This window comes from Triturus cristatus, chromosome 5_2 (genome assembly GCF_964204655.1).
Source record: "Triturus cristatus chromosome 5_2, aTriCri1.1, whole genome shotgun sequence".
Taxonomy (NCBI): Eukaryota; Metazoa; Chordata; class Amphibia; order Caudata; family Salamandridae; genus Triturus; species Triturus cristatus.
Genome location: NC_140588.1, coordinates 253,506,327 through 253,530,016, shown reverse-complemented (window position 1 = coordinate 253,530,016; position 23,690 = coordinate 253,506,327). Strand labels below are relative to the sequence as shown.

The 23,690-nt window shown below is 43.9% G+C and overlaps 1 protein-coding gene across 1 annotated transcript in view; it reads left to right on the top strand.

The window, feature by feature from the left end:
- The window catches only part of LOC146822848 (cadherin-9-like), an 860,888-nt gene that overhangs the window by 425,826 nt on the left and 411,372 nt on the right, over nucleotides 1–23,690 (top strand). The window contains exon 3 of the mRNA XM_085607025.1: nucleotides 18,749–19,043. Coding sequence (XP_085463151.1) covers nucleotides 18,749–19,043 — 295 coding nt within the window. The remainder of the gene's footprint in view (nucleotides 1–18,748; nucleotides 19,044–23,690) is intronic.

Sequence of the window (23,690 nt, the reverse complement as noted above, 5' to 3'; positions counted from 1 at the left end):
GGAATCCACAATATTGACTATGACCATATTGTCAAGTTAAGTAGATGTTGAGTTGTGCATACAGGTGCAGATTTACAACTTTTTGGGACAATACGGTGCGGCAGCCAAAGTTGCTGCCCTACGTTGTGTCAATGGGAAAGACAAATGCAGTCTCATATCTACAAAGATATAGCGCTCTTTTTCTCTTCCCCCACCTCTGGTGCACTATTGGCTCCTATAATGAAAAAATCCTTTCAATGGTGTGTGTGTCCTGTCAAGCATAGGTTTTCATAATGAAAGGGGACCTTTTTAATTCCTTCTTCACTTCATGTCACTCATGCACAGTTTGAAAAGTTTTGAGAAATTATTTTCTTACACCTTCTGCGTGCCTCGAGGAGGTGTATGTTTTTGGCACAAAACCCTGTTTATCAATAGCTACCAAACTCATGGGTGGTTGATGTAAATGCCCATATACCACCCATGGAATGCCTCCTCAACGCAAAGTAGTGCATGGGCAACTTATTTGCATTGGAAAGTAAATCCCTAAACAACCTTCTCTGCTGGATTTTTGTCACTTTTGTGACAGAAACTCGGCTCAAAGTGTTGAACAATTTTCTTCTCTTCGTACGTATATTTACCCTTAATATAAATTGGTAGTCAGCAGGGGCAGCTCCACCGTTATGGCTTTTAGTCATTACTATTTTATGTTTGCTTTGCTGGCGGGTGGGGCAGCTCTGTTCTCCGAGCAGGGCAGGGGAGGGGTGGTTTGTCCACTCCTGAGTGCGAAAAGACTGTTTGGTCAGCCCTCTCAGGCCGCCCAAACCAGTCATGCGCATTTAGCCCTCCTCCATGCAGGCTTCATTGCAGCCTGCATGGAGAACATGCCCACCCCTCTAGCCCTTGGCTGAGCGGCGCTCCAGACCAATCACAATGCTGCATTGCAGCGTTGTGATTGGTATAGGGGAGGGAGCCTGGCTCCCTGCTTCCTGTTCCTATTGGAGTCAGGAGAGCAGGAGCAGAGAAGACATGGGATCCGGCGGCAAAGTAGGTTTTACATATTTTTTTTTTAAATATGACCCACCCACCCCAGGCCCGCACCCCCACCCGCGTGCCATGCCGGCCGCTATTGGTAGTCACTCTTGTTTAGTCGACATATGTGCAGATGGATAACATTGACCTAAATACTGGAACATAGAACCGGTGAAATATCTGAAAAAGTCTTTCCCCTCATTGTCCTGTTCACTACTGTTGAAAATGCCCTATTGCTGATTCTTCTATTTAAATAATCGTGTCCCCATGTAAAATGAAAACAAATATTTTCTGGATTCATCCTCATATGCAATGTTTCCCATGACCCAGTCATGATTTCACATATTATTCATGATAAGCTCAAAGACTCTAGTAGTATTAAGTGAGAACAAACCTCTTCTGCTAGTTGTATGCCGGGCCGAACTGGCTGTAGCGGGCACCGGGCAATCCTGCGGTGCACCGCACGGGTGGGGGCCGGTTTTGGGCCCCTGGGGGCTGTTTTTGTTACAGGGCCGTTTTTGCAGCATAGCTGCAAAATCTGCCGAAAACTGGCCCTGGCAAAGAGCTCGGCGGCACTGCTGCTTTCCCTGTGCGTCTGTGGGGAAAGGGCTGAGCAGCAGGGAGGCTGCTCCTGGTCGGGCTCTCTTGTTGTAACATCTCATCTTGGAATAAATCATTTAAAGAACCTACATGGAATGGACCTACTCCATTACAACAGAAATGCACATGGTAAAGGTAATACTTTCAGATAAAAGAAGAAAAATTGCAATAGTTAACTCGTTCCACTCCTCTGAAGGTAGAAATAATGCACAGCGAGAAAAGAAACATTCTCAGATATGTGTGGGGCAATTGAACCAATACTTTCTTCCTATTCTACTTCTTGTACTAAATATCACATGCGTTTCAAAACTCCTGAAACATTGGAAAATGATGGCAGTAGCCAGAATGAGCAACCTAAAAAGATGGATCACCTACTTAAATCTAAATGAGCACTTTCTAAAATATTTAGCACCGCCTGGCATCAGAGAAGAAACAATAAAACACATAGCAATAGCCAACCTCAGTGAAAATGAAGGGCAATCAAATGTTGATAATTACTCCAGGTCTAATAATAATGCCCCCTGAGACTCAATAAGAGCTTGCTGGAAAAACAAGCAATCATGTGAAGTTTAATATTGACGTAAAGAGGAGAAACAGGGTGGAAACCTGGTTAATGATGCTCCTCGAATTCTAATGGTGTTGATTTTGAAAACCAACAGTGTGAGATTTCCCATGCACTGCTTTCCCACTATATTTTTTCAATAAAAATCCAAAGACAACATGCTCTCTGACCCTTCAAAGACTTCTCCACTTACAGCCTAAAACTCAAACTCACCTCCAACCATTCTGGCTTCACATCTAGTATCAACACCATTCTAACTGAAAAATGTAAGAGCAAGCTGTACTTCATCAGCTGTATGGGAACAAGGTTTTCATTCGAGATAGTAAAGACTTGTTTGATGCCACAGAGTTAATGGCGGTCCTCTCCACTCAAAAGCCAGAAAAACATTGCATCGACCAAAGTGCTATACAACACTGTAAATAAAGCTTCAGGAAGAATCATGTCACTCTTCATGTCTATAAGCTCCCTACCTGGCGCTATGGTATCACGTGTTACAGACAAGTGCATCACCATCAACCTCTTTTTCTGTAAAAAAAAAAATACAATAGATCCAACAGCACTTCAAGAACACTAGACCTACTTCTACTCTGACACCCACACTTTCTCACTGCATCTAAAAATGGTTATCGTTCAAACCTGTTTTTCTCACAGACCGCCCCAACATCCTCAACTCTCTCAAAGCCACCTCTTATTGAGATCAGGTTTTACCCTTAGCCTTCATCAAAGTCCCTCTTCTGAGATCTCTCACCCCTGCTCATCTGTGTCAAAGTCTCTCTCACACAAGACATCTTTCAAAAAAACTCTTAAGACAGGTTAGATCCTCACATACCTGATGAATTCACACTAGACCCTGATGACTTTGCCCGCCTCATACCATCAGTCACTAACACTTCATCAGAGGGATCGTAAAGAAAGGAGTCCATGCACAATTACAATATCAAATCAAAGCCAACCATCTCCTCCATGACTTCCTATCCGGCTTCAGATCACACTGCAGCACATAGACAGGTACGCTAATCATAGCTGATGCCCTCCGTATCAACGCAAAGAGGATCTCAGCTCTTGATGTTGCCGGATTTTTCATGCACCTTTGACACTGTTGACTATCCCTCCCTCATCCACACCTTGAATTCTAGAATAGGATTCACTGACAACATCTATCACTGGTTCACTGTGGGATTATCCAGTGGAATCACTGAACTGGAATGCTATCTTCCACCATTTCCAATTGTGTGTTAGTTATTTCAGAAGGCCTGGGACATTATGAGAATCGGCAACAACGTCTTCGAACACAAACAAAGCTCAGCAGTGCCCGTCCCTACCAGATTACCTCCAGAGTGCAGGGGCTGCTTTGCAAGGGCCGCTGAGATTAAGGAAACACATGCACAATTATACAAACACAAATACATGCGGGTTGTCTGAAACTATTTTGAGGACTTACATAAATATCACATCCACTACTTTGCAGTACATCGTAGTGTAAGTACGAAATTACTATTCTTAAAGCCACATCTACAGGCACATGCATCAAAGGAAAAACTGGTCGCAAACGGGCAGATTCTCAGAATCTGCCCCTTTGCGATCGGTATTTTTGCATTTGGGATGCATCATCCCAAATGCAAAAATCACAATTTAAGGAATATCTAAATTGCGATTACTTAAATTGTGATTGCATTTAAGAAATCCCAAATTGAGATTCCTTAAATGCAATGCATTAAAGTAAATAAATTAGCGATTTCGCTAATAGGGGGAGCAAATTACCATGAAGTTGAACTTCATGGTAATTTGCAAAAACTTTGAAAAGAGCACTTTTGTGCATTTTTCAAAGTTTCATGTTGCGCACACACATGCCCTTAGGGCATGTGTGTGTGCAACATATGTGCACAGATCAATTTCAAGGGTGCAATAGGGAGTCATTTTGATACCCATGCACCCTTGAAATTGCATGAGCAATTTGCGAGTACCTACCGGCACTCGCAAATTGCTCATGCAATCTCCAGTTCATTCCTATGGGCCTGGAGGCCCATAGGAATGAATGGGACGGCATTTCTTAATTGCGACCCGCAATTTGTGAGTTGCAATGAAGGAATGTGTAGGAATCGCTATTTTTATAGCGATTCCTATATGCATAGGCTTTTGCAATTCCTTAATTGCGATTCCTTAATAATCGCAATTAAGGAATCGCAAAAGCCTACGTTGATGCATGTGCCTGCTAGTTACTTAGACTTAGGATGTGATGCAGTGACTAGGCCTAAATAGTGCAATATTTGTGTGAAACAAAATTTTGAATGCTTTATTGTGACCTTGTCACACACAAAGCAACTAAAGTGCAAATAAACAGGTGCACAGCACTCTGGAGTGGTTATTTAATACAGATAAATGAAAACGTAAGACATTTTCATTTAGCAGGTGCTAAATCAAGACAAACTTATACATAGTAATATTTTTTAATTTTTAGAATCAAATGAGGTGGGTTCTTCAAATGCAGAGATAGCCTTAGCTACTGACAACTGTTTGAGAGAAGAACGAAGTGATAATGAGAATTTTCTTTTGAATATGCAAATATCCTAATTGCGCTACGCGTTTCTTATAGTCTCTTTTAATAATTTATTTACATTAAATAATTGGGGAAAGGAAGAATTTGCAAAAATGCATCATTTAAATTCGTGAACAGCATCTATGTTTTATACCTGGTGCTGTAATAAAATACTGCATGGTAACAACACTTGACTAAAGATTTCCCAAGCAAATATTGAGGAATAATTGATGCTAATAATGTTATCACCCTATTCTTTGATACCAACAGTCTTTTGCTGGTGAGGACATAGCATCATATTTCTCTAATGGGATATGGAATTACTACATTTAACAAAAATTACATGCAATGTAAATATGTGTGATGACAATGATATTACAGGTCTCGACTGTTAGACCTGACAGCCTTAGGGTGGTCTTTCGCCCAACTTTTTGCCTGCCTTCCTCCATTTTTCTGGCCTCGCTTTTGCTGGATTTAGGACTCTATTCACTTTACCTCTGCTAATCAGTGCTAAAGTGCTTGTGCTCTCTCTAAACATGGCAACATTGGGTTATCCCCAATTGGCATATTTAAATGTACTTATAAATCCCTAGTAAAGTGCACTATATATATGCCCAGGGCCTGTAAATTAATTGTTACTAGTGAGCCTGCTGCATCATTGTTCCACCCACCTAAGTAGCCCTCTAACCATGGCTCAGGACTACCATTGCAGGGCCTGTGTGCAGAGTTACACTGCCACTTCGTCCTGGCAAGAAGAACCTCTTACCAAGCCTAAACCTTCCTTTTCTTGTACATATAAGCTACACCTCTACAGTGTGGAGAAATCTGACGCATGGCATTTAGAACCGGTGCATCGTTTTTTGGAACGATTGCATCATTGTTGCATGGAGAAATCTGGTGCATCTCCTCAACTGTGTGACGATCATTGACTCATCGCTCGGCTGCACCCTGCATCTTCGTTGACGTAAACCAAGGATCAAGGTACCTTTGTTCAGTAGGCCTAAGTGTCTCCCTGTATCCAGCCACACTTTATCGCGGTCGGCCTGAACTCTTCAGTTTGTTCTGGTCCGGCGCAATCAATTAACTCTTTAGGCACTTACTCCATTTAAGCGTTAGATTTGCATTTATTTTTTTTAATTCATGTCTCGACTTCTACACATTGGATTTTTTTTATTTTTGATCTTGTCTTATTTATAAAAGGATTCTCTATTTTGCTTACCTGGAGTGGACTCTTTTTACGGTGCTTTCACTGTGTTACTGTTTGAAGTATTGCACACATACTTTAATCATTGCCTCTTAAGTTAAGCCTGACTGCTCTGTGCCAAGCTACCAAAGGGTGAGCACAGGATCATTTAGCTTGTGTTGTACCTCACCCTGATTAGGGTTGTGGTTCCTGCTTGGACAGGGTGCATACCTGTGCCAACCAAAAATCCAATCTCTAACATTGACCAACAGCAGAGGGCTCTAAGTGAGAACCTGATTGTTGAAGAATCTAGGTTATTGAAAGGAATTTACACAAAACACATGCAAATCACAACTGTTTTTTTTTAATAATGTCCTTCAGATTGTAGTAGTAGCTCTTGAATTAGGGTGATGTGGGATAACTTGTGTTTACTATTTGTTTTGAGATTGGCGGTAGTTTGCTGGAAATGTCTCAATGACAGAAGTTATTATTGCCAAGTGAAGCAGAACTTTGTATTTTGATGGCATAAGGTTCTCTTGAAAAATATTCTTCAGAAATAGTAGTGAGATAGTAATCCACCAGCCTATGGTATAAAGCGACAAATCATGTTTCTATATAATCCTTATTTTTTTACTCTTATTGTCAGGAGCTTTTTCTCTGAAGTTGCAAAACATTTTGCAGTGTCAGGAGTGGGGTGGAATATTAAAATGCAGACTTGTATCCTTCAATTGAAAAGCTGGTTGGGGCTTGTGATAAAACTTCTTGAATTACATTACAGATGTTGAGCTAGAAGGAGCAGAGTAATCCATGCTTGAGTTTGTTCCAAGGAGATCATAACACTACTATCAAAACTTCAATTATAGTTGCTTAAATCTGCAGCTATATAAGGCTTTTGTTTTAGTCAGTTGGTTGTATTGTTCAGAACAGAAAAGTGTCGTCCTGATCTGCATTGAAGAGAAGGCTAACTTCTAATCCCTAAACAAAAATGAATTTGCATAGGGATCACAATTTTGAGTTTTGTGGCAAACACCACACCCCTCCAAATATCCTACATCACATTTCAGCATGTAAAACCAGCAGAAATCTTCCTGGGCCATACTTGGAGCAAAATTCTGATATATGTTGAATTTGAACACAGATTCTGCATGTAATTCCCCATTTCCCAAGTGATATCTCGAAATAGGAGTAGTTTCCCAAACCCAGTGAATACTGCATGACCACTGCATGCAATAAATACCTCACTGGTTCTCTCAAAATCATGTGTTAAATACTTTGACAGTAGGTAGGAATGCCAGCAATACACTTGCAATGGCTATGGCTATGGAAACAAGATCATCTACATCTTTTTCAAAGAGCAGGCCTGGTGTATTTAAAATAGATCTCATAGATTTCCATAAATCGGGCTCACTCACATACAACATGTATGTACCATGCAGACTACATACAGAAACCAGCACAACATACACTCAGAATATCTGTAGTAGAAGCTGGAAGAGTACATAAAAGCTGAATCACAAAAGTGGGCCGGTAGGCCTCCACTTCAGTGACTCAGTTGAAAAGGTCTGGTCTCACTATTGCTTCTCAAAACATGGTGCGCTGCACTACCACTATATATGCTAAACCCATGAGGGAGAAAAAAAAACACTGTCAACAGATGAGGACTTGCTGAGTGTACCCATCCAGGTGACAGACAATTCCAAGACCAAATCATAGTCAGGGACAGTCCTAGGCCTCTGTGCACACCTCGGTCAAAATTCCAAAGTCAGGATACCAGATATACACAGTAGGGCCTGTAGGAAACACACGTGTTAACCATGCAGGGGACTTTCCTATCTCAACAACGGATTTCGGCAGTGATGCTCTGCTATTACAGTTCCATTCCATAACATGTTACTTTTACTATTCTGATAGTCTTATACCGTATTGAATAGTGAATTATAAATAAAATGATAAAACAACTGGCATGTACATTCACCTTTTGATTTTAGTAATTGTTGTAGTGTTCAAAAGGTGGATCTGATGCATCATAGTTGTATGCAGTAAAATGAATGTCAGTGGGGGGGATATGCTTGTTCTAAGGGTATGCCTCATTATATCTCTTTACTGAAATAAATTGTAATTTTCTAGTCACACAATAGTTTTTATTCTCCCTATGAGAATCATTAAGATTAATGTATTAATGAGACAGATGTATCAACAACCCATGTTGATGAAAACAGTATGCAGTCACTATGTTTAATTTTCCCTTATGGGTAGAACACTGGTGGAAAACGAACATGCAAGGAGTTTGTGGTCTGTGAAGCTCTCAACCCTGAGTCATATATCTGTTTGCAGGCCTCCCATCTATGAGAAACAGTGATCTTCTTTTCTTCCAAGGAAAACGTCACAGTAAGTCTGTTAGACCCGGCATCTTTTGGCATGGTTTCCCCTATCTTTTTCCTTATGACCTCCTTCTTTTGACTATATGATGACTTTTGTTTTTGGAGGCATTATGACTCTGGGCACTTGACCACTGCTGACCAGTGCATAAGTGCAAGTGCTCCATTTATAAAACCTGATGGTAATTGGTGTCTACATGATTGGCGTATTTGATTTACTAGTAAGTCTCTAGTACAGTGCACCATGTGTGCCCAGGGACCAGTAGCCCGAATGCTACTAGTGGGCCTGCAGCACTGATTGTGCCACCGACGAGTAGCCTCGCAAACTTGTCTCTGGCTTGCCATCACAGTGCCTGTGTGTGCAGTATTAAACCGCCATTTCCACCTGGCAAGTGAACCCACTTGCCAGGCTCACACCTTCCCTTCTATTACATGTTAGACACCCCTAAGGTAGGCCGTCGGTAGCCCAATGGGCAGGGTGCAGTGTATTTAAGAGGTAGGACTTGTGAGTTTTAGATGTCCTGGTAGTGAAAAACTTCTAAGCTAGGTTTTCACTACAGCAAGGTCTATCTCTCCTATACGTTAGCAATGGAGCTGCCTAGTAACATCGTACCAGTGTATCTTCCAATTGGGAATAGATAGAATGTTAGTGTTTAGTGCCTCTGGACTCCCAATTTAAAAACACATCTTTAGTGAAGGTGGTTTTTAGATTGCAGTTCTGAAAATGCCACATTCAGAAAGTTGCCATTTTCTTACTTAACTATTCTGTCCCTCTGCCTGTCCCTAGGATGCACCACTGGGTTGGATGACAGTTGGGCTTTGTGAATTCACTCTAGACAGTTGCACAAATAAAGAGCTAAGGTGTGCCCTGCATATCCTGATGCCCCATCAATAGGCTGATGAGCCTTCCTGAGCAAGAGTGGTGGGAGGAGCCAGCACTCGCACCCAAATAGGGCTGTGCCTGGCCCCACTCAAAGAAGTCTACATCCCCTGTAGTGTATCTGGAGCTAGGGACAGGAAGGGTAGGGTCTTGTGCACCACAAAGACCTTTCTTTAAAATCTCCCTACTTCAAAGATTCGAATTGGTATAAGTTCTGGACCTCTGACACCACATAGAAGGAACACTTCTGGACTGAGAACATTCTGCCAGGAAAGTGATGTTGGGCTGCCAGGAGGGATGCCATTTTGCTGTTTGCTGTGCTGTGTTGGCCTGCTACCTGCTGCTTCTGTCCTGGAAGTGATAGGACTGGACTTTGCTCTCTACATCCTGATTCCTAAAGTCTCTCCAAGAGCTGTAGTATAGCTTGCCTCCCATTGGAAGTATCAGGGCCATCAAACACTTCATCTGTGGTACCTGAGCTCATCTGCTGGGAGCCCTACTTGTAAGTGATGCCAATTCCAGTTCCTGGAACCTTGGAAGTGAGTTTCCGTGCTACATGAAGAAACCAACACTGAGCAACTCCAGAAGCAGCTCCTGTCTGCAATTCTGATTCTGTGTCTCTGCCAGCACTGAAGCCGTGGTCTCCGGTCGATGCTTCGACCGCAACTTACAATGCAGGCTCTGATGACGCCACAGCGCCTCTGAAGTATTCCCACTGTGGGAGTACCGAGCACTGCGCCACTGATGTCTGTGATGCACCGCCCCGACTCCGCAGTTGCGTCCCAGTCGTTCGACCTTGATGCAGCGAAACCGAGACCTCACGGCTTGACCTCGAACTTCATCATAGATACTGCACAGCAGTAAGGAGCTGAGGTACTGCACCTGAAACCAACTCATCACCTCCCCTGAGCCTAGCATCTTCCCCATCTTATTTAAGAGATATACATTTTGGAGGGTTTTGTAGTACAGACATGACTGATTTTGTGAAGCTCATTTAATCTCTAGGCCAGATGCAGAGCCAGAGTATTAAAGGTTTCAATTTAAGCTGGTCTTCCAAAAATTGCATCCCGAATTCCTTATGAGCAATCAGAGATGAAGCTGAGACAGACAGCCATAGAAAACGTTTTATATAGGACTACTCTTCAACTTGAAGTGGGTTACAAGGGGTGTAACCCACAACTCTCTCCCATATATCGCAGTAGACACCCCCATGGCTTGTAAATGTCAGCCATTTCCTTGACCCGTCGGCAACCCAACTTTTGGGCAAACCTAAAAATTATGTGGCAATTCCTACTCATCTTAGAACTAACATTTGCGACCTGTCTTGTCCATGTACCATTGCTTAAAAAGATGATCCCTGGGAAGCAAAAAGATCTACACTTGTGCACCTTTTTCCCGGAGGCCATGACACAGGTTTTGGCTTTATTAATTGCCATTTTCTTCAAGTCCATAAAGGCCCCAAATGCGTTCATCACTTTCTGCAGGCCGACTGGTTCTAGAGAGTAACACAGAATTGTCAACGTATAGCAGTACATCAACAGAATGCCCAGTGACCTTTGTGCATCAACCTGCAGAACTTGCAGGGCAACATCAACCCCATTGATAAACAGTTAGAACAAAAAAGGGGCCAATACACAGCCCCATCTGATTCCCCTCTGAAACCCGAAAAGAGGGGAACATTCTCCATTGGGGCCCTACTGAACCTTTGCAGTCAAATTCTCATATAGGAATGCAAGAAAACAGATACCAGTGTACCAAAGAAGATCAGGGTTGAAAACCACAGGATGAAATGGTCAACCAAATCAAAGCTGCTGCTTAAATCGGCAAAACAGAGAAAAAGGGATCCCTTCAGTAGTATTTTGCTTATTAATTTCACTGAGGAATCAAGAAGGGAGATAGGTCGATAACATTTAGAGTCTGATTTATCTCCCTTCTAGAAAATAGGGACTATAGTTAAGATGGCCCAGGAGGGAGGGATCGTACGTTCTGCAGCTGCATTGAACACACGTGTCAAAATAGGGTCCCATAGATCCCCTAATATGTTGAGTACGGAGCCTGGTGCTTTCCCACCTGTGCCCTGTAGTAGGGCAAGGAGGACCGCCTCAAAATCATATCTAATGGAGAGTGTGCCTAGGTGGAAATCCCTCAGCCGAAAAGTTGACTTTCTGATTTGAATCAAAGATGCTCGCTAAATGTGACAAGGAGACAAAGGAGCTGAGCTCCGGTGCAAAATTACTTTATCCTTTGTCTCATACAGCTGGAGCAATTTAGACCAGGCCTCATCCTGGAGCGTCTTCTTCCTAGCAACTAGTGTGTGATTGGAGTTTTTACGAAGCAACTTATTAACTACATGGTCTCTGGGTGAATTGTCAAGACACTAGGGCCTCTTTCAGGTGTTTCGAGGCTTAGGTGCATGAATAATCAAACCATCCCCGCTTACTACATTTAGTGGGTCTGGCTGGCCACATAAGTAGTGAATTTAGAGACCTAAGGATCTGGCAAAAGGAGGTCAAGAGCTTATCATTATCTACTACCCCCTCTAGGCAGTAGTTGAACTCGGCATGGTTCAAGCCTATTAGATAATGTAATTTTCTACTAGGATCTATTCTTGCCCATTTTATGAAGACACCATTGGGTCTAACTAGAGCAACTACAGGGCTACAGGGTTATGATCACTCATTGCAGTTGGGATTATGCAGGGGGTACAGTTCAAATTACTTGCAGAGGTGGAAATCAAAACATGGTCGATAATGGTGTGAGCATCTCTACTTATAAATTAGGGGACCTGCTACCTGATATTGGTGCATCAACATTCAAGGAGGACAAGATTGAATTTTGAGATTAAGGAGTTCAGTGCATTTCCGTAGTCATTATGGGGGAAATGTAGGGAACTAATACCTCATCTCTGGAGAGCCTGCAAACCTACTTCGCTGGGAGTGGGCATGTCTGAATGTTAAAATCACCTGCCCATAATATAGTAAAATTAGAATGGATCGGGTTCAATAGGCATCAAGAGCATGTACCACCGAACTACGAGAGGAACCAAATATGTTGTTATAAAAATTGACAACGGATTGACAATCAATAGGTCAGGGCCACCCTTGAATGATAACCAGAGAAACTGGCAATACGGTGCAACATATGTAAGCTTCCTTGTGGTAACAGGGAACTTATTTGAAATTAAAAATCTGTAATCCCCCTTTGGCACACCCTGCTGGAGGTGGTATGGCACCTAAGGAATGGCTAGAAAACCAATCAACATATGTTGGATCCACACTCCAAGTTTCCTGGATACAAATAATGCTGAAGACTGATGTAATTCGTAGCCTGCAAGGGGAATTCAACTTATTCAGCAACCCGCACATATTCAAGTAACAAAGTGATAACGCCCTTAATGGACTTGAAAGGTAGGAGTCAGGAGTAGCTCTATGAGATCACAAATATCAATATTATCATTAGTACATTAACAATTGCATTTCCATTTGTGGTGCAAGTAGGAATCAGCGGAGGCTCAATAGAATCATAGGATCAGCATTAGCATTAACAGTAACAAATGCTTTTGTGGTCAGCTTACCGGTGGCAGCAGTAACACATCCCACCAAAATAGGAGAGCATAATGGAACAGAACAAGGCAGCCCCATGTCCAATTTGCCCATATGACCAGCTTGAGGGTGGGAGACAGGACAGTCATTCCTTGAGCAAAGTCAATCTTTATCTTGCAAAGAACTCACAGGATGGAACCTGTTGGACAGAGCTATAGGAGTATAGTAAGGGAGATGGTAAGGTGGACTACATACGGGCCGCAGCTGGCTATGTGGTTTGCCAATAGACAGCAAGGAAGAATCTCATAGATGGAAGTAAAAGAAGCCCAGTGGCAGTAATGTAGTGTTCTTGGCAAATGCTGTGATTGGTTTTGACCTTAAAAAGTATTCCTCTGCAAATCTGGGTTGCCTAAAATGAATAATTATGCAGTCCCCCTCAAACACCTTTCTTAACGGACCAATCCATTCTACTCTTTTCATCAACAGGAATTGATCATCCCTCCTAGATGGGAATACGTCCTTGGAATAGAGCCAGTGGATGAGTTAATTCCTGAGCAGGTCATACGTTTCAATTGAACCAGGAGCCAAGGGAGGTACATTAACCAAAAGAGCCACGCAACAGGCTGTTGGCAAGTTAATGGTTACTGGGTCAGAAGGCATCACAATGCCATTCTGAGCCTAGGCCCCCTTGGAGTTGTAAGGTGGCGATAGCATAAAAGACGTCTGAGTCGCGATCACTGTTGGCCGTGGCTTATTTGTAGTAGGAAGCCACCCTTGGCATCTGGGCCCGCGACATGGGGGGCCTGACTAGGAAGGGGTAACTCAGAAGTACCCGTAGATATTCTTCCATTGGTGATACTACGCACGTTTGGACATGTACCGCTGGCAGTGATGGTGTCTACTGACTGTACAGGTCCGAGCACTGGCATAGCCTGGGATAGATACACACCAGAATCATCAGGGGGTGGTACCTTGAGTTTTAACAAAAGTTTTTCAACAATTCCCAGACGCTTAGTAATCAGTAACAGCAAGCTTTCCATCAACTCCTTAATACTCTCAAGAAGTTTCCCATGGGAAATTTGAAACATATTAGTGGTCGTAAGGCATGTGGTGTTTGTAATACCATTCATAACAGACTGGGGATTTGATGATAAAAGTTCCTTTTTTAACCCCTGTCGTCTTTTCTGCTTGGCGGGAGGAGCCTTTATTGGGAGGTGAGACAGAGAGTTGACTACATTCTTGAACAAGTCCCTGATCCACGGGCATGTGAATGACAGTTTGAGAGGCTTGTGTTGGATCAATAACAGAGAGGGAAGTCAGTGGCACAGGCTGTAGGTAGGTCAGGGCGGGGGTAGGGAACCAGAGAAGCTAGAGGCTGAAACAATAGTGGCAGAGAGGCGTTGTTCTGCAATCTCAATTTATTTGCTCAAAGTGCCTACTGTTTTCCTGATATAGCCGTTCAGGGTAGTAGCGCCAGATTTGGTACCGGGTTTATCGGTGGAAGTGCCTTGCGTTTAACTATCACATGAGGGCTCAAAAGTCGCACAAGGGGCAAAGGCAATATTAAGGTAATATTAAAGCACAGTACCTAAATTATTACCCCACAGAATGAAGCCTCATCCCGCCATGGACAGGCGCAGACAGGCCCGCTCTTGGCCTGTTCTTCGTACTGCGCTGGGGGAGTCAAAGGACGCTTATGAGCATCAGATCAGCTGTAGCCCAATGCCCCTCCTCCAGGCAGAGTGTATGCTGGGGGACCAATCCCCACCCCAGTCAGGGCCAGTCAGGGATTGGAGAGAGCCGACAGGAAAACGCATGTGCTGGCTTTAAAATTACCCATTTTCGTGTCACAATATTATCAGATTTCTAGGATTCTCCTTGGGTCTGATAGTATTTGGTCACTGTGAGCTTCAATATGAACACCAAGTTAAAAGCTCATTTTGTTCCTTACTGGAAAAACTTTGGTCAGTCTGCAATTCTCTCAGTCACTGTTTTTCAGAATTATTACTCTCACCAAGTCAATGTCACTCCATATGACATTCAGAGAAGATCTGATCTGGCAGTTCAGGTGGAGCTGTTCCTATTGGACCAGGAACAAAGCTGATTTTATGCTGGCTAACGTCTGACAAGGCATGGTGGCCAAAAGGCGATGGATTGAAATGTGGCCCTGACTAATTACCAGAGGCTGAAACTAATTAAAGTAGTTCATCACTTTTTTGTGTTCCACATGACACCACAACATCTAAAGGACAGCAATCTTCTAACTCTGCTCCACTGAACAATAGCACTACAATCATGAGGCGTCTGGCAATATGAATGAAGCAATTTATATTCATTGAGAGGCATGCTGATTGATGAGTGATGAGGATTCAAAAGGAATAAATGATGGACAGAATGCTGAACAATGTCAAACATTCACCCCACTAGAGATCTGGCCCTAGATCCATCGTTTTTTGCTCCCCATGCCATTTCAGTTTAGACCCAGCCATACACAAACCAGTCTTGACCCTGCTCCCCATGGGGACAGTCCAGACCAAACTGCCAGGCCAGGTCCTCCCCGGACTAGAAACAAGCACCCTGGGACCGGTTTTGGGGTATCACCCCTCAATGGCCAGATCAGAGGGGCTATGGGGTGCAGGGTCAATACTGATTTGCATATGGCTGGGACTAACCTTTGGTGGCATGGTGAGCAAACGAATGATAGATTGAAACCAGATCTTTTGACTGGGTGTGAGTGTTTGAAAAGTTTCATTACTTGGTCCATCATCTTGTGTTTGCGAGTGATGAGGACGGCCAGGCCAAACGGTAAACTAGTTTTTTTTTGTGAAGTGTGAACTCATTGTAAGATCCTTAGTATGGATACATTCCACTTCTAGCTGGCATCAGTTTAGACTTTCAATACTAACCAATAAATATCATGCTAATGGGGAGTGTATGCATGCTGCCCTGTCAGATTAAGGCAATGGTCTGCTCTTGTTAATTTCAAATTAAGGTTTTTGAACAAATGTTTGCCATTCATACCAGAGTGTTTCCTATGGTTAGGTTCACTTTTTTTACTGGCTGTGCCCTGTTTCCAAAGAACAAACTTTGACGTGGGGGGGGCTCCTTTTCTATAACCTCACCTTCACTTCAAAATGCTTGCCCACTTCATCTGCACTAGATGCACAGTTATAGCATTTTCAGAAGGCACTCCTTTATTTTTTATCATTTTGTTGTCTGAGACTGGTAGTTATCAGTTCTAGTGGCATGAAGTCTTCAGGCGAAAATATGTGTTCTACAAGTTCTTCTCTCACCCATTGAAAATGTAAACAATTTCTTTCCATCTCTCACCACCTTGAACATACTTGGGGGCAGATTTACAAGTCCCTTGCGCCACTTTTAACATGGGAACTGGCGCAAGGGGCTTGTAAATCTGCCCCTTGGAGTCTCAATGCTCACTACATAGCAGTTCACATTACGACCGTTTTGCAACAGTTTCAGTATCACATCTCCATAGTTAGTTGGCTGCGGTTTAACAGCATTAGTTCTGCCTGCCTGGGATCGTGTCATGATCCAAATGCACTTGTGAAACAACTGTTTGCACACTTCATTTACACAGGGATATGCACATTCCTTTGATTTTTACACTGAATCATAGGTGTGTGCATAGGCGTTCTCTTGAAATTAGCGCAGAAGCGCTTATTGATTCATCAGACAACATACAGGTATGGAAACGACACAGCAATCTTAAGGCCCTATTCAACAGGGGTTCTAATCCGAAGTTATTTTGAGTCGTATCACTGTTTATTTCTGCAAACTATGCATTCCAAAATTACAAGTTGAATCATGTTACTTTCGTTTGATTTCTGAGCCACAGAGGCTCTCAAGTACTGAAATTTAAATATGCATGCTGAATTTCTACAGATTCTAGACCTACTTAAGTCACCCAGTACAAGTTTTGGTTTTCTATCTTGGGATTTGTAGTTCTGTTGAGCCTTTTGTTGTGTCTTTAGTGATAGCCTTTTAATACTTTTTGAACTGATCATGATATGGCCCATGAAATGCGCCTTCCTTTGTTGAAACGAAGGAGCCTATTTATGAGCCAGTTTGTGTCGCTCTTGCACCACATAACGTGGTGCAAGAGTGATGCAAATATTACATGTGATTTATGAAGCCACGCAAGTTCATTTTGCGTGTCCCCGATGGCTCCATAAATCTGGAGTAAGGCAACGAGTTCCATGGGTGTTGCATGAGTGTTCCCAAACAAGACAAGAACAACCACAGAGAGGCACTACTAGAGACCCTACCTCCGAAAGTGAAAGAAGACCAATATGCATCACAACTTACAGTGTAGCATCTAACCTAGTGAGCAAAATCATAAACAAATGCTGAAGCGCACTGAATAGTGTGACTTTACAAATTTCAAAACCCATGTTCCTAATAAATGGGGGCGCAGTCTTAGGGACCTGTTAGTCCACACATGACCACGTAAAACAAATGACATAAGTGAGAACCAGGGGTTTATTACCCCAATAAAAGGACATCCCACATGTGGAAGTTGCAGGGTCTGCCATCTCACTCAGACAACCAAACTGATTATATTTAACAGCAATAACACCTGGGAATGAATACATTTCACCAATTGTAACGCCCAACGAATAGTCTATATGATAACGTGCCCTTGCAATCTACATTAAATAGGGATGACCACCCGCAAAATAAAAACCAGAATCTGTGAGCACCACAGTAATCTCAGATGTGGGCGCGCAACCACGAAAATGTCAGTTCACCATATGGAACACAAACACACAAGTGAAAAAGTTTGAAAAAGACCAAAGACGAGTGTTCAGATTAAAGACATAAATTGAAAGTCTGACTGAAAATTTACCCTGGGGGCCAGATCACAAGATAATTTAGTGATTAAGCATTTGCACTGAACCAACCTAGTTTGGATTCTTATCCCAAAAGTTTTCTTAGGATCCCATTGACACTCCGATCATCGATACATTAGTATCTCTGACGGGCATCCTTGTATTGAAATATTATTATTTTCAATACAAGAGTCATACGTTGTGTGGTGTAAAAGCATTATTGCAAACCGGCTCATAAATAGGCCCCTCAGTTTACATTAAGTGGAAGAATAGGTGCCAACTAGGCTGTACATTAAAGCACAAACTTTCACGCACAGTGACCAAACGACTAGCCACACACAATAAAATACACAAATGCGGTTTCCCACGCAACACCCATGGAATTTGAGGCTGCCCTAGATTTACAATTTGATGTAAACTTGGGGAAGAGTCAAATTGGTACGCCTCTTGAGGTGAGGCATAACAAGGAGAAATGTTTGTTTTGCAGCAATCTTTCGTCAACCCATGTGTGCTGCATTCTTCAGCACACATAGAAAGAGGAAAATGCCTCTTAGGATGGTTTTTGTGTGAAGGTGCCCCTTCCTGCACAAAAATAACCCTACCTGCAACTGAGGCACCCTTGCACCATGCTTACGTGTGCGCTAGGCTGCCAAAACAGCACCAGCACAGGTAGAAATGACAGGAATACACTTTGGGCCATATGTACCAACACATTTTTTCTAAGATAAAGAATGGATAAATCCTTTGCTACATCTGGCTCTGTATTGCTTAAATCAGGTGCATTCCTTCCCTTTCACTTTGGCATTGCACTGCCCTTCGCCAATATGCCATAGATCAGGCCCCCAGTTCATTTCAGGTGACCAGATGTATAGATAAGTCATGCAGAAAAAAACATCTTGCTGTCCAGACCTCTTAAAAAAAATGAAGTTATTTTTATTGGTGGATGCACTTCAAAATATATTCTTGTATCTATCAAAGGTTTTGAATTCGAATCATGCTGCACTGCATCTTTCAAGGCATTCTGTGCGTTTTCAATGTGCATGGAGAGGCTTCTTACCGTCCGATATGCTCTTTCCATTCAGTTTGTCGAATGAAAGTCACTGCTGACCCTTATTAGAGTCAAGATCCTATTGACATGTAGTGTGAGTGATTCCGTTTGGCGTAGAAATGCATTTATTCATAGAATGCTTTCTTTCTTCCTCCCTGAAGCTTCACACTGATCAGGATAAAGGAGATGGAAATTTAAAATACATTCTGTCAGGAGACGGGGCTGGCAGCGTGTTTGTGATAGATGAACACACGGGAGATATCCACGCCGCGAAGCGATTGGACAGAGAGGAGCGCGCCCAGTACGTGCTGCGTGCCAAGGCCATAAACAAAAAGACCGGCGTGCAAGTGGAACCCGAGTCGGAATTCATCATTAAAATCCATGACATCAATGACAATGAGCCAAAATTTACAAAGGAGATTTACACCGCAAGTGTTCCCGAAATGTCTGAAGTCGGTAAGTGCGTTATCGTTTCCTGAATAGAGAAAGAATGCCTTGACGTGCAATCAATTGTTGGGGTTCTGTGCCTGGCACATTCTATTCACATGGGCTAATTCCAAGGTTTTATGTTCGTTCTTTCTTCTGGCTATGGTCTTCATGGTGTACAATTTATCTGCTGGGGCTTGCTGGCCGAGGTCGCCTCGCGACATGAAAAGGCTGGCCTTTGATTATGCATAACTGGAAACCAACGTTCTGTTTAGTATTTAGCCCTCTGAGCAGTGCGAGTCATAGCGCATTTTTAAATACCGGGGGCAGATTTACAAGCCCCTTGTGCCACTTTTGCGTCACTTTTTCCATATTAAAAGTGACGCAAAAGTGGCGCAAGGAACTTGTAAATCTGCCCCCTGATTTCGAAGAGGGCAGTTTACATTTTCATTTAATGGTTTCGCTTTGTCATTGTATAGGTGTTTTTCGGTTCAAATGTCAACATGTAAATATTTTCTGATATTTTTGTTTTCGCTTGACTGGACTAGGGCTTCGGTGACTGGAGACTGCGAGTCTGCTTTTTTAGAGCATTTGAGCAGTAAGGGTTGAAATTCATTCCAGGCATGTGACCAGGGCACACGTTCTAAACAAATAAGTGGGGGGACTAACCTAGTTAATCAGAATGCAAGTGGCATTACAGCACTTGATATCACGGCGTGTAACACCACGGCATATGACACAGCAGCGCGTGACATCACGGCACGTGACATCACGGCATGTGACATCACAGGAAGTGGCATCATAAGAAGTGACATCAGATTAAGCCCTCACATATATGTTTAGCATGTCTATCATGAGTACATTGGAGCATATTTCGAGTATATAGGGAAACCCTCCTGATTTAGGCAGAAGATTCACACTTTTGTAAGCTACACAAAAACCAATGCTGCCTTTTGTCTGCGTAAACTTCCTTTACCCATAGTGCTTTAAAAAAAAAATAGTGGTACTTAAATTATTTCAACACCTCCTCAAGGGTAGTAAGCAATATATAAAATACATTTAATTTGTGTAAATACAGGGAAAGACCAACACATCTGACATGTTTACAGTGAATGCATATCTTGTAAACACAGACTGAACAAAATGAAAAGCGGCCTCTCTTAAGTATGTGTGAAGTGCTAACAAGGTGTGAGCCATTGTTTCCCCTTGTAGGACTTGGCCTTTTTGGCTAAAGTTCCCTAAACTTTTTGCTTTCCCCCTAGACCGTTTTACTGACATAGAGTTGCCAATTTAGATGCTCTGGGTACTTTGCCACTGCTGATCAGTGTCAAAGTACAAGTGTTCCCTATGTAAAGTGTAATGGTAATTGGTTGGCCATGATTGGTATGTTTGCCTTACTAGTAAAGTCCCTAGTGATGTCCACTGTGTGTGCCGGAGCTAGTAATGCAAAGGTGCGCGGAGAAGGGAACTCAGGCCTTCAGTGTAGGGCCTGCATGCAGTTTGCTAAGTTAGCATGTTGTCCTGACAAGTGCAACCACTTGACAGGCCTTACTTTCCCTTTTGCATACACACTGGGCACCCCTGTGGTAGGTCCCGGGTAACCCCTAGGCAGGGTGCAGTGTAGGTAAAAGGCAGGACATATACTGAAGTGTGTGTTATGTCCTGACAGTGAAAAACACTCCATTTCATTTTCACTGGTGAAAGGCCATTCTGCCAATAGGATAGAATGGGGGAGGCTGGGTATTATATTTTGTTAGCCTAGTTTCCTGTAAGTTTATAATGGAGAGGTGAAGTTTAGTATGTATGAACTCACAGTGTCATAACACATCTTTCTATGAAAGTGGTTTTGTCACTGTGTGTTCAGAAACTACTCTTTTAGAAAGTGGCTGAGTTTTGTGCTTTAAGCATTTCTGTGTGTCTCTGCTGAATGTGGATTGACTGTCTGGATCTGAGAGGTGAGAGGAGCTAGGAGCGGTCTTGACTCAGGGAGGGGTTGAGATGGCACCAGGCTGCCCTGCATCGGGAGAGTAGGGGGAGGAAAAGCCTGGGAGGTGAAAAGGCCTGGGCTTGTGCTATAAACAAATTGACCCATCTCCTGCTGAGTGATTAAGGATCCAGACCCCCAGTATCAAAGGGAGAAAGGTGACACTGGGAGGGAGACACCCAGAACTTATTTAGGGAGGGGTCAGGGACCCCTGAGCACAACGAACGTCAAAGACATTAAGGGCTATAACTAGGAGAGCTGAAACCCCTGAACGTTGGAATGAAACAGAAATGGATTGGGACTGAAAAGGCTTGGACCCGTTTTTGTGGTCAAGAGGAACCTCTGCTAAAGATGGAGCAACTGAAGAGACTGCTGGGGAAAGACCAATCCTTGCTTTGTGATCTGGGGCTGGTCTCCAGTTTTCTGCTCTAACCAAGGAAGAGGCTGTTGGGACAGTGCTTGGAGGCGCTGGGTCCCCCTGCTTGATGAAGACTGTGCTTTGTGCTGTGTCTTGTAACCCCAAGGGCCCGAGGTGAGCTGGCTCCCTGTTTGGAAACACAGGAATATAAAGGTTTCCAGAGAAGTTTCAAGTGACGCGGTGAGCGCGTGTTGTGGCAGCTTGAGACCCTCAAAGGTGTGCCCTGTGATCTTGGGCACACGGAGGAGGAGTGAGACTCAGATGCGCATGGTGCGTGTCATGGTGCACAGGAGGCGTTAGTGAAGAGCGCATGGTCAACGTGTGCACCGAAGCTGAAGTGAGTCTCGGACGCGCTTGGTGTGTGTCGTGATGCACTGCAGACATTAGTGAAGAGCGCCTGGCCAGTGTGTGTACCAAAGCTGGAGTGAGACTCGGATGTGCGGGGTGCATGTCGTGGTGCACTGCAGGCGCTGGTGAGGAGCGTGTGGTCGGTGTGTGCATCGGAGGTGGTGTAAGTTTCAGAAGTGCAGGGTGCGGGTCGTGGTGCAGAGGTGGCGTTGGTGAGGAGCACCTGACCAACGTGTGTATCAGAAGTGGAGTGAGCCTCGGACGTGCAGGGTGCGTGTCGGGGTGCATCGAACGTGTTGGTGAATAGCGCCTGGTGATCAAGTGCACCGGAGGAGAAGTGAGTCTCGGACACGGTGAGCGTGTCGAGGTGCAGCCAAAGGCGTTGGTGAAGAGCACTGGGATATCGGGGCACCAGAGTTGGAGTAAGTCTCAGTGAAGCAGCGTGCGTGATTCGGTTCAACCTGGGACTGTGGAGGTGATCGGCTGATCATCATGTGCACCAGAAGAAAGTGAGTCTGCAGCGCGGTGAGCGTGTCTTGGTGCTAACTGAGACCGCAAGGAGGAATGCCTGGTGAGTGTGCACTCGGACTCGACGTGAAGTCCCATCAGCGTTGTGTGTGTGGCTTCATGCCAGAGGAGACCCGGAGGGTGCGGTGGTGAATGTGCAGCCGGAATAAAAGTAATCTCAGGGGTGTGGGATACGTGTGCCCTGTGTCCGCCTGAGACCTTCCTAACAGTCGTGGCCCAGACCGGCAGCCTCGGAAGAGCTGAGCTGCCAGGCCGAGCTGCTGAGGCCCGTTGAGAGAGTTCTGCACGGCAGGCCCAATTCAAGGAAGGAGGAGAGGAGAGTGGGGTTGTGCCCCCAGGTAACGTGGATTACTACCTGGGCGGGGGGCGGGCTTGGAGGGGCACTCTCTTGACCTCTCAGTCCTTCTGAAGACGTGAGCCTTTTGCTTTAGCTCAGAGTGAGGCCCGTACTGACGAAAGGAGTGGCAGTACAGGGACCAGAGTAATAAGCTGTACTCTGTGTCATCGTTAAACCGTGTAGGGGGCAACTGTTATTGAAGAGGCTGATTGTAGCAAAATACATTGTCAACATTGCTGCTAATGAACTGCCGGACTGTCTTATGATGCCTGACATTATTATTGCCTAACGAAGTACACGATTGTAGCGCTACACATTGCATTAATACTCCCCTGCCAAGTACATGATTGTAGCGGCCCACATTGCATTATTTCTTAATTGCAGGTAACGGGGTGTATTGTTACGCATTGTATTATATCTCCTTTGTCCAGCCCAGGATTATATCGTTACGCAGTGCACTATTGTTTGTCTATTGCAACGTGTGTGATTCTAGCATTGCGACCAGCATAGCATTTTGAAAGCGGTGGTTGGGATTTGAACCTACCAGCCAGCTGGAATGAATATTACCCTTTATTCTATGTTGGCTTACGTATCGTGTGGTCTGATCATATATCTATTTGTATAAAGATTATACCCGTTTTATCAAACTTGTGAGGAGTCCATTTGTGGTGTCACCAGGGGGTTGCTGTGGGCGTGGTTGCACATACTGAACACTCATGCCTTGGAGATAGGCCTGGCTGCTCGTGCCAAGCTACTAAGGGGGTGAGCAGGGCTATCTGAAACGGTGTCCTTACTTGGCCTAACGTTGAGTGGTGAGCCCCGGGTCACGCACTTGGTGACAGTAGTGCGGGACTGGGACTCTGGCTTCCAACACCCCTCTGCTGCTTTTGCATATAGGTGTGAGGCTTCTGACCGCTCCCAGCCAGGAGACTCCAACAAAAGGAGGCCTGATGACCCCTCAGATTCGGGCCTTTGTTATGGGCCCTTTAATATCAATGGGGGAACCCAGTAATACACAGAACCTGGGTGCAATTGCAATAAATGAACAATGGTTCTGCTACA